This window comes from Sceloporus undulatus, chromosome 2 (genome assembly GCF_019175285.1).
Source record: "Sceloporus undulatus isolate JIND9_A2432 ecotype Alabama chromosome 2, SceUnd_v1.1, whole genome shotgun sequence".
Taxonomy (NCBI): Eukaryota; Metazoa; Chordata; class Lepidosauria; order Squamata; family Phrynosomatidae; genus Sceloporus; species Sceloporus undulatus.
The window spans coordinates 95,568,245-95,579,913 of record NC_056523.1 but is presented as its reverse complement, the minus strand read 5'-3'; the positions used below and the strand labels follow the sequence as shown (position 1 = coordinate 95,579,913).

General features: G+C 40.0%; 1 protein-coding gene across 5 annotated transcripts in view; it reads left to right on the top strand.

Annotated features, from left to right (window-relative positions):
* Positions 1-11,669, top strand: part of SPOCK1 (SPARC (osteonectin), cwcv and kazal like domains proteoglycan 1) — a 725,931-nt gene that overhangs the window by 701,814 nt on the left and 12,448 nt on the right. For all 5 annotated transcript variants that reach the window (XM_042455316.1, XM_042455315.1, XM_042455317.1 and 2 more), the window contains 2 exons: positions 6,398-6,619; positions 9,700-9,762. In XM_042455316.1, the coding sequence (XP_042311250.1) occupies positions 6,398-6,619; positions 9,700-9,762 (285 nt within the window). The remainder of the gene's footprint in view (positions 1-6,397; positions 6,620-9,699; positions 9,763-11,669) is intronic.

Genomic DNA, 11,669 nt, shown 5'->3' with positions numbered 1-11,669 from the left:
TTTCTTCAGGCCAGCCCCTGATGGAACTGGACCAGCCTTCTCTCTCCCTCAGAGGCCGAAAGATGACAGTTAGGGAGGGAGGAGCCTCTTTCTTCAGGCCAGCCCCTGATGGAAGTACTCCAAAGAGAGACCAAGACTTTCCTGCAGGTAAGCTGGGAAACATTGCACATTACACAGTGAATAGAACAGGAAGACAAACTAATTTAACACCCCCACCCCTTAGAGAACCAGAACTTTGAGAAAGAGAGACACAATTCTTTGACTAAATCTTGAATTCTGGGTGAGGAGGGGAGTCTCACTGAGAGAGGTAAGTATTTCAGGTAAGTATTGCATTCCAGACCTCTGGGATTTTAGCTTTAAAAGAGCTAGGCAATGCATAGCCAAGGATTTCAGCAGGCGATTTGTCAGATCAGGAGGAAGGAAACATCTCTTAGGAATCACAAAAATGGAAGCAGATTGCAAATTCCTCTTTAGAATGAAATCAGCTTTGAGGTATAGGATCTTTTATATGGTTTAGGGGTGATGAAAGAACCCACAAGTGCTCACTCTTCTCCATCCTGCATATTTTACACTCGTAAACTGTATCAGTATTTTACATCATTTTGATGATGAGCAGGAAAAGTACAAAAGAACAAACAAATGACTAAGGTTCAGCTGGTTGTGGCCGGAAGAATTATTACCATTTTGACTAACAAAACAGAAAAATTGTAAACTAATTACCCTGTTCTAAAAGTGACCTTCCCTGTCAGTGCAATTTCCCTGTTCATGAAGCAGCATGTCACACTAGTGAACTCCTGACACTGCTGATTGTTGCATTTAATGGAGTCACATTCTTTATTTCCTTCCAATGTTTGTGCAAAGGATTTGGCTAGAAAGTCTCTGTTCAGTCACTGGCTAACCCTTCTTCTGTGCTAGAGAGAATTCTAGTTCATCAACTATTTCATGTAGGACACACATGAACACATAGGTTTTAGCAGGGATGCTGAGAAAAGCAGAGAATTTGGCAACAACACAAGATGACTGAGCTACACCCCTCTCTGCTGAATACCAACATTGTATGGAATACCTGCCAATCTGCCTGCTTATTGTACAATTGTACTATGGGAGTATGCACAATAGTTGTTTCTACAATCCCAGGTAATAAAGTGGTATGCTGAAGATGCTGACAAATAGTTATACAGCATCCCACATAGCTGGGATCCAGGTATTAGTCCCAACTAGAATAGTTCCATTAAATCAGTTACTGAATGGTGAGTCAATACATAGCTAAATCCAACTGATTCAGATGTTCAACTCTAGTAAGAACTAACTGTAAAATTTAAGCCCATGTGAAATTGTGAAGTTCTGCTTATACAGCCAAGAATTGACTGGTTCGCAGTGCCGCAAAAATCCAACTGCCTGTGTAAGGGAAGGTAAATATATGTATGTCCAAATCAGGATTTTGGCCTATGTTTTCTCCATTGAAAGAGGTTGGAGACTTTCACTGTAATCACATTTCTGCATAATGTAATCTGAATTCAAAATTTCATAAAAAGGAATGAAACGACTAAGATGGACACAAGAACACAAGCTTTATTTATTAAATGTGCATCTTGTCTTTCTACCGTGGGGGAAATGATACTCAGAAACTGACTCTGATATTATGCATCATAAAGGCCAAACACAGAAACCAAAGAATTGCCTGTACAACAGTTTTAGGATAACTTCTATTATGTATAACTATAGCAGCCTTTTGTTTTTATCTTGAGCCTTCTCTGTCAAGAGTCTACTTTGATTTGCAAACATGCAGACAGGTAATAGGAAACAGTGACTTAGATACAGTATGATTTTTTTAAAATAGTGCAAAAGTAAAGCTGTTCCCATTCAGCTTTGTGCCATTCTTTTTGAACCACCCTGTATCACTGTTGAAAAGATTAATGCTAGGAAGGCCTTTTCATTATGCTAGAGTGCTGAGATATGGCAGCAAGTTTTTGTTTCCACTTAAAATTGTCTGTAGATCACAGTTTCGTAGGTCTATGTCAGTTGTCAAATACAAAAATGCAAAGGCATAAAATATTTTCTTTGTTCCTTCTGCAGAGGCTGAACTTTCAGTAAATAATGTATTCTATTCAAGACACATATTTGTCCAAAAGACAGACTTTCAAGAACTGGGGAAAAAAAGAAAATTTATCATATTTGGTACACACTTCCACAGCAGTGGCACCTACTGTGGCTGGTGGGTGGAGGATAGGGCAGCTTTTGGTGGTATAGCCAAGACCAAACAACATTGGGATCACAGTAGATAAAGCTCATTTATCAGGGTAAAGCAGTTGCAAAACCCCATGTTACAGCAGGTGCTGGTGAAAAGAAATACACCATATAGCTAGCTATACTTTAAAATCACAGAAGGGATGGACGGGGAGGAATGAATTACAGCAAGGACCTACAGCCAAGCTTTCTCCAAAAGCCATTTCAGAAAATCTAAGACACTTAGGCGGGTTACAGACCGCCATAAAGTACACGCTCTGCGCGTACCAGGGCTAGGAAGGGCCGTATTAGGGTTAGGAAGGGTCTTACCTTCCTCACAGCCCTTCTTCCTAGTACGCACGGAGCGCACCCTTAATGGCAGCGCCCATCCACATGGGCGCCGCCATTTTGACGTCTTGGACGCATAGCGTCCAGAAGTGTCACGGCGGAAGTGACACTACGAGGGCACGCTTCGCCCCTCTCGGTGCCACTTCCGCGTTTTGAAAAGGAGCGCCATTTCGGCACTCCTTTTTCGCTGCGCCAGGAAGCCTCGCGGTCTGGCCGCTGGGGCTTCCCTCCGCAGCAAATGGCGGCGGTGGGAAAACGGCCGCTTGAGGGCGGTCTGTAACCCGCCTTAGTTCTCTCATTCATCTCCAAGCTAAGTGTATGCTACCATTCCTCCTAGAGTTGCCAGTAACAAGACAGTTTTATTTACTGATCTTAGGTTGGTAACCCTTTTTCCAAATTATGACAACCATGGGGTTTTCTTGGCAAGATTTGTTCAAATGGATTTGCCTTCCCTGGCCCTGGGGTGAGAGTGTGTGATGATGTTTCTCGAGATCAGGATTTGAATAGGATGAGGTGATCCATGGGAGCTCCAATCCACAGGTTTGCTGTACCCTAAAGGCACCAGATCCCATCTAATTTTGAAAGCTAAGCAAGGTCAGCCATGGTTAGTACTTGGATAGGAGACCACAAAACTAATACCAGATGCTTTAGGCTATATTTCAGAGAAAGGAACTGCCAAAACCTCCTCTGAGAATTCCTTACCTAAGAAAACTCTATAAGCTTCATAGGGTCACTTTCAATCAGCAGATGAGTTGAAGACAGACAGACACAGCTTATCTATTAAGTTCTCTGAAGATGCCAACCAGAGATGCAGACGGAAACATCAGAAATAAACTCTTCCAGAACATGGCCATGTAGCCCGAAAAACCCACAAAAAAACTATCTATTAACCATTTACTGTTTATAAAACTGTACCATACTTAGGATTCCACAATATAATCACTGTGAATATTGTGTGTTCAATACCGTTCCTCTTTGGGTAGTTCTATGTGGATGTGGATTATTGGGTTCACTTTGCCTAAGACACTCTACTCCAAAGATCCCTTAAAAGTAAAGGCATATCTGTGTTCTGACAGCATACCAGGTGAGAGTGAACATACCAGGTGACAGTGTTGCTGTTAGCTATGTTAGTCAGAGTACTAGGTGATTAATGGAATGTGTTAAAGATTATAAAGTGAGAAATTCAGGATATGTAGAGGTTATTATTATTAACTTTATTTACATCCCACATTTACAAAAACTAGAACTCAAGTGGGCTTACAAATTAAACAATCAATATTAAGACAATATAAAAAATATAATTAAAATATATAAGCAGTTGCAGTTTTAAAACAGTGCAGTGCCTTAGTAAAAGCCCTTTCTTTAAAAACATTCAGTTCTCATAACTTTTCAGGAGGGAAAATGCCAAGGGAATGGCCATATAGGTCCTAATGGAAGCTACAAAAGGCTTTGTCTCATGTCCCCACTACTTTGAAAGTGGTGGGACAGAGAGAAGATAATCTGAACCTAAACTGAGAATCTCAGGACTCAGGCTGGTTTATAGAGGGACCTAATGTCTCTCAGAGTGTCTGGACCTAAGCTGTATAGGGCTTTATTGATAATAACCAGCTCTTTGAACTGTGCCCAGAAAGAGACTGGTAGCCAGGGGAACCACTATAGCTAGGAAAGTGTATATTCCCTGTAACAATTTGACTACAGCTATTTGTACCAATTGAAATTTCTGAACACTCTTCAAAGACATCCCTCACATTGTGTTATAATAATCCAAATTAGGTGTTACTGAGACATATGTCACCCTGACCAGATTGGGCATCTCCAGGAATAGGTGCAGTTGGTGTACTAGCTTTAAGTGTGCAAAAGCACTCTTGGCCACTGCAGATAAAGCTGAGTCCAGGAGTGCATCCAGACTGAAAGCTTGCATCTTCTTTGTGATTGTAACCCCATCTAGTATAGGCTTTGACTCATTGTGATTCCATGAATGAGTTGTTTCCAGGCTTCTCTGTCCTCAACCACTCTGCTCAGGTCCTGCAGGCTCAGGGTTGTGGTCTCCTTGATTGAGTCTATCCATCTAGCATGAGGTCTTCCTCTCTTTCTACCACTCTCCACCTTTCCTAGCATAATTGTCTTTCCTAGTGTGTCATGTCTTCTCTTGATGTGAAAAGTCATCAGCAAAATGCCTTTGGGAAATCCATAAAGAGAGCAGTAGTACAATAGTGCTCTACCACTAACTGGAATACCACTACATTATGAATATATGCATTTTTGAATATGTGTAATTGAAAAGCAGTCTAGAAATGTCACCAATAAGGGTATGAAGTAGTCTTCTCTTTTCTTACTCCCTAATTCAAGAAATCACTTATTTGATAAGTGAGCCGAACCTTTACTTTCCCAAAGATTATCTTGGGTAAGCAATCCCAGCAACATGGAACGTTCATTACTTTATTTTATGGTTTCTGTACTACTTTCCCCTTTTTTAAAGTCCAGCTATACAATAGACCACAAGAAGGAGGCAATGTACTAGAAAGTTCTGGCTCTTGTTCCCAGAGCCCAGGCTTCCTTTTCTTCATCTTGGAACTAGTTGTGTTATCGGTCAAAAGTAGTATAGTATAGAAAACTATTCCTTTTTCTATTATCTTAACCCCTTCTGCTGGTTTTTCAGTGTCACTGACAAAGCTCAGCTGGAGTTATTGCCAAAGATCCCCATTTCCAGTGTGATGCCTTTCTGCTTCTTCAAATTAACACTTAAAATAGCAGATATACTGCAGTGCCATTCTAAGCTTTCAGGGCAATTCAAGCCAAGTAATAGGTGCCTTCTTCCCACCCCCCAGTTACAGAAGCAGCTGGCAAGGGAGCTGGGTACACAAAGCAGAGGAGCCAAGTACATAACTGCTAAATGGAATGGAGAAAAAAATCCTTTTATATGTTATCAGGAAATGATAGTTTTACAAAAGAAAGGTCAGGTTGCTCCCTTGATTCGTCGTAATAGGCAGTGACCTGGTACCCTATTTGCCATTGTCTAGCCAGGTCAATTTTTGAAGAATTGCTAGTATATAGGAACAGGGATGAAGATTTGCTATTTGCAATAAGACTGCCCACCCCCACCCTTGCTGTTCAGTAGAAGAGATACTAGTTGGTTAAGAAAAGAGCAATTCCCTGACACTCCAGTGAATCTGAAACTGCAAGTTTCTACCAGAAACTTTGGTCAGTTTTGTCATAAATCGCTATTGGAAATCATGCAGCTTAGGTTTCTTTCTTCTTTTTTTTTAAGGCTTTGCCTTTAGATAACATGGGCAGCAATATATATTTTTCATCAAAGTGAGTGTGGAACAGTTTGTTAACTTGAAAAATGCTGACATTTTGTTTGGGGGTTGGGGGTGTATTGTAGATATGGAATATTTAAGGAATGGGAGGACTTTAGTGCAGAATGTCCTGGTATTTTTCATAATGGCTCCTGTTTTCTCATTCTAATGAAGAAAATGAAGTTGATACAAACTAACGAGTGACGAGTGTCACAGTGCTCTCAAGATGTAAACCCCTTTATTTAGCCACACACATTTGTTAAACAACCATGAATGGCTGTAATTCAGGGTGTTATTCCTCTTGTAGATTCAGTCTACTGTCTCTTTAGCCCATCTGTTTCATTAACACTTTGCTCTGAATTGAGGTTGTGTTCCATTTTCAAGAAAGAAAGGTTAATCTGAAATCAATTTTACCTCACTCCTCTGAAAGACTTGTGAACACAATCAATTAGTAGAGATTCTTGTTTTCTAAAGAAGTCTGTGTGTTTTGGCTCAGTTGGTATTGTTTGCTCCTGCCTTTACAGGATTTGACACTAGCATATTACCAATCTGTAAGGATTCGTTGGGCTGGATGTTCAACAAACTGGATATGAACTATGACCTTCTCCTTGATCACTCTGAGATCAATGCCATTTATCTTGATAAATATGAGCCATGCATTAAACCACTCTTCAACTCCTGTGACTCCTTTAAAGATGGGAAGCTTTCAAACAATGAGTGGTGCTACTGCTTTCAGAAGCCTGGAGGTAAGGCACTGAATTCCATACTAGAAAACTGATGCAACTTGCCATTTTGGTTGGGGGATTCTGGGAACTGTAGTCAAAAATAGTAATGTTTCTGGGCTCTGCTATTATTACTCCTGACTAGCTAATGTCCTGGATGCAGCATTAATGACCCAAACTGCACAGAGGTGCAAAATTGCTAGCACTCAACCTCTGGTGGGAGAAAATGTTTGATCCTGGTTATAAGGTCCTAGGCTGATGACCAGGACACAAAGAACATTTCTTCCCTTCCTAACTGACCACTGTTTGCAAAGCCTTCTATCATTTACTACTGCCTCCTACTCCTCTCATCCACAGTGTTCCCTTTTGTGGTCAAGTAGCTTCCCATGTACCTGGAGTTTCAAGACACTTAAAGTTTCAGGCACAGAAAGAGTTTTAAACAATTCACAATTCACAATATAAAAAGAGAATAACTTACACAAAAAAACCTATTGAACAACTCAAATTAAAACAGCTTAAAAGTTAAAACTTTTAAACCATGTACATATACCTTTTTGGGGGAAAAAATAAATTAGACCCCAGAGGATTTAACAACAAAACCTGCTTTAACTTGTTACTGAAATGAAATCAGAAGATATCTACCTTCCAAGAGGAGGGCATTCCCTAAACATGACTTCACCGTAGAGAAGGGTCTTTCCCATGTCCTCCTGCAGTGTAAAGCTCCCACTGATGAGAGACACCAGAAGACCCTTCAGCAGACCTCAATCATTGCAGAAAGCATACACAGAAAGAGGGTACCTTCAAGTATAGAGATCCTAAGCCCTTCATGGTCTTGAATGTTATCACCAGTACCTTGAATTCAGACTGGAGGCTTATTAGCAGTCAATGCAATTCCTTTAAGACTGTTATTACATAGTGTCTAGGTGAGACTTCATTCACCAATACATTACAACAGTCTAATCGCGAAGTTACTGTCCCTATCCAGTAATGGCTCTAGCTAGTGGGCAACCTACCTGGGTTTCCAGTGACAAAGAAGGGTTGTACTACCAGGTACTACCATGTTATACACCTGCTCCCTCAAGAGGAATGCAGTACCACTCAGGACAAGTCATTTATCCAATTTCCAGACCAAAGAACCATCAATTCACAGCTCTTCCATTGAGATCCATCTTCAGTTCACTGATCCTCATCCAGCCTATTATAGTATCCAGACACTGATACAGTACCTGCACAGCCCCAGGTGATTCTGAAAACAAGGGGAAATACAGCTCAGTGTCATCAGCATCTGGATGTCACTCAACACCCAAATTCCTAATAAACCCATCCATCATATAGATATTAAATGTCATGAGGTTTAAGACAGAAGCCTGAGACACCCCACAAGCCATGGGATTGAACTGAAAGCACTCCATTTTTAGAGGCAAACACAGAGCCTGCAAACACAAATTCCTCAAAATTCCTTCTTTCCTTCCTTCCTTCCTTCCTTATGTCTATCTTGCTATTTGTTCATGCTTTCTTTCTTTCCCATGCCACTTTTCTCTCAGAAGAAATGGCCAGAATCTTCTATCACAGTTGTGAATGTGTAACCTGGAGTAGCACAATCATGACTGTTATGTATTCACATTCCCTAGTTTAGGGACTAGATAGAGAATGTGAAAGTCCCCCAGTCCCCACTTACTAGGAAGCAGCTGCTGCAATCAAAGGAGATTCATTCCCCTATTGACCAGGAAGCACCTGGCTGATGATGCCATCTATCTGCTCTTCAACATGAGGGGGACCCACGACTGCTTGGTGCAACAGACATTGCTCACTGGAGAGGTGGAAACAGCAATCAACCTCTCTCCAAATGACAGGGAAACAGACCTGCGATGGTTGCAGCAGTTGCTGCCCAGTAAGGAGTGATTGTTGTATAAAGTATGAGTTTTGTGACACATAATGGAAAACGGCTGTAGTCTCCAAGCACATACATGAAAAGGGTGCTGTCATTATGTATAAAAAGGAGAAAGGAAGGGGGAATAAATATGGCAGCACATTTAGGTATTAGGTATAATAATATAATAATAAAAATGTATTTCTATACCGCCCTTCTAAAAATCAGGGCGGTGTACAACAAGAAAATCCATACAATTGAACATATTAAAATACATTAAAACATTGCAATAAAAGGTATGTATTATATGTTATGTATGTGACACAAAATTATCTGTGCCCTCTTCCACATAGAGACCAAGGAGTCTAGATTAATTAAATTATTATTATTAATTGCATTTATATTTAACTGTTCTTCCAAAAAGCTCAGGTCAGGGCAGTGTAGAAGGTTCTTCTGCCCCCTCATTTATCCAAGCAATCATCCCATGACATAATGTCAGGCTAAGAAAGAATTACTGTCCCAAAGCTGACCAGTGTGTTCAAGACTCAATGCAGACTAGAACCTGTATCTCCTAAATCTCATTCCAGTCCCAAATCAAGAACTATACCACCTTGGCCATCATTAGATTATGGGTAGGCAATCTGGTGCCCTTTGTTTTGTACTATAAATCCCTTGAATATGACTAAGGACCAGAGATTATGGTGCCTGAAGTCTGGAACATCTCAGATGTACCAGTTCCTTTAGCTGTTGTCAATGTGTTAGTGGCCTGCTAGTTGGTGACAGCAAAGTAGATACATGGTTCCACTCACACAAAGCCTTACTTTGTTCTGTCAGTTGTGCCCTAGGAAATCTAGACCACAGCTATTGCTTGCAATGAGAACCCCATTTCAGTTGCCATTAGCTTATTGCTTATGTTATTGCTGATAATGTGCAAATTAGTCTATTAGCAAGCTGTAAATTAGCATCCTGGCTTTATATGAGGCTGATGAACGGAAGGGAAAACTGTTTAACAAGCAAAATGGCCCCCAAACACTATTTTTAAGCATAGCATGTTGTGAATTTTTTAATTAGTAAAGCTAATGGCATACATTTGTTCTGCAGTACAGTATAAGCATATGTGGTTCATTTGTTCCCAGGTGAGCTATAGACTACATTGCCTGTCAATTCTGAAGCTAATCATTAGAGAATCTGTCCCTTACCATCTGGAAACTAACTTTCATATATTTTGTTTTAGGTCTCCCCTGCCAGAATGAGATGAACAGAATTCAGAAGCTGGGCAAGGGGAAAAGCTTGATGGGTAAGCTCAGTTATTTGCCATTCACTCATTTTAGCCACTAATTAAAGCTTCTGTTACTACTATGATGTTATATGCTGTAACAGTTTCCCAATTATGCCACCCCTCTGTTATGGGCTTGCTTCTTCATGGAATCATATAAATAATGGAGAACAGTCTCTGCTAGAAATGTGTTCTATGATTTGCCATACTAGATAGCATTACATGAAAGAGAAATGGTTCTTCCACTGAAATTTCAAATCAGTTCCATTAGTGATCCACTGTGCAGTCATAGTTTCAATTTATTTTTTTTACAGCACTGAAATATAAAAATCTGACTTATTGACTCTAACCCCAGTTCCTGGAGTCCTTTACTTTTAACAGTGTTGTAATGATAAGCATCTTAATGGATTATTAATATTGTAAATCACATAGTTCCATTTGGAAACTGAAGAATCCATCTGTTAAACTGCAGGTTTTTCATCTTAATAGCTTAGGACACTGTGAGGTAATATTTGAGTGCATTTCTTTTCCACTAATAATGATTGGCAGTTAAAGTGAAATAATACACAGGGAAATTAATACTGGTATAATTTCATCACTCTAAAGTGCCAATACTGGAACTCCTACAAAGTGGAAAAGAAAAACCACTATACAGTATTTAGCAACATGAAAGACTGGGAATAGAAAGGGAGGCTTTATCATATGAGCCTTCTCTACTGGAGTCCTGAAACTTTTCTAGAGACAGCAATTATGCTTATAGGTAGGACAGTGGTAAACATTAGTATACTTGATGAGTATTACTGAAATGCAAATCTCAAATCGTAGCTGAGTTCTAAGGTCAGACATACCCACAAGTTATCGTAACTTTGTGAATACAGAGACAACCCTGTGATTGAACATGGCTGTTACATAAATGCAGACCTCATTTCATGTGTGAAGTCATTGATCTTCACATGTTTATATATGTTAGCATAGTGGTGATTAATTATTTCATACAGATTAACACTCTTAATTACAGTAGCCCTCAATGTTGTATTACCCAGTCTACTTTGTCCAGTTATTCTCCCCAAATGAATCCCACTGAGGTTAATCCCACTGAGGCTTGTCTAGGCCAGCTTTATTTCCAAGTAACCTTACTGAGGACTACATTAGGACAAAACGTCTAAAATGAGTGAAATGGATCTTATTTTATAGTACTGTGTTGATTCTCCTGCTTCTACTGCATTGGCACAGTAGAGGAAGACCTTTACATGCAAGAGTGTTTTACTGGTGTGTGTGCATTGCTTTTTTATCTATACTGTTGAGTGTTTTAAATGCTAATGCTTTCAGTGTTTTTTACATAGTACATATTGAGTCTCCCTCATCCTGAATTCCAAAGTTGAAAATACTCCAAAATCTAAAATTGTCCACATGGGTGGCTAAAATAGTAACACCTTTGCTTTGTGGTGGATATTATCTATAAAACTACCTTCAGCCTACGTGTCTAAGATGCATATGAAATAAAAATTAATTTCATGTTTAGACTTGAGTCCCACCTAGAAGGTATCTCATTATGTATATACAAATCTTCCAAAATCCAATAAAATCTGAAATCCAAAAGATTTCCAGTCCCAAACATTTTGGATAAGGGAAACTCAACCTGTATTATAGCTGATCCTGCATTAAACATGTAACCACAGCATTGTAACTGCACTTTCACTCCTCATCCAACCCCTGACTCCCCTTAAAAACCAATCAGCCAAATGGGACAATGGAGGTCTATTTTGCTGATGAGCGCATTGTTACAGGGTGACATGACCAGTTTCCCTTACCAGCAAGTGAGCTATGATGAGGTACTCCTTACATCCTCACTTTTTGGCTGGAGGGGGCTGGTCACATCACTCTGCAGCAAGTCCACTCACCAGCAGAACAGACCTCCACCACTCCAG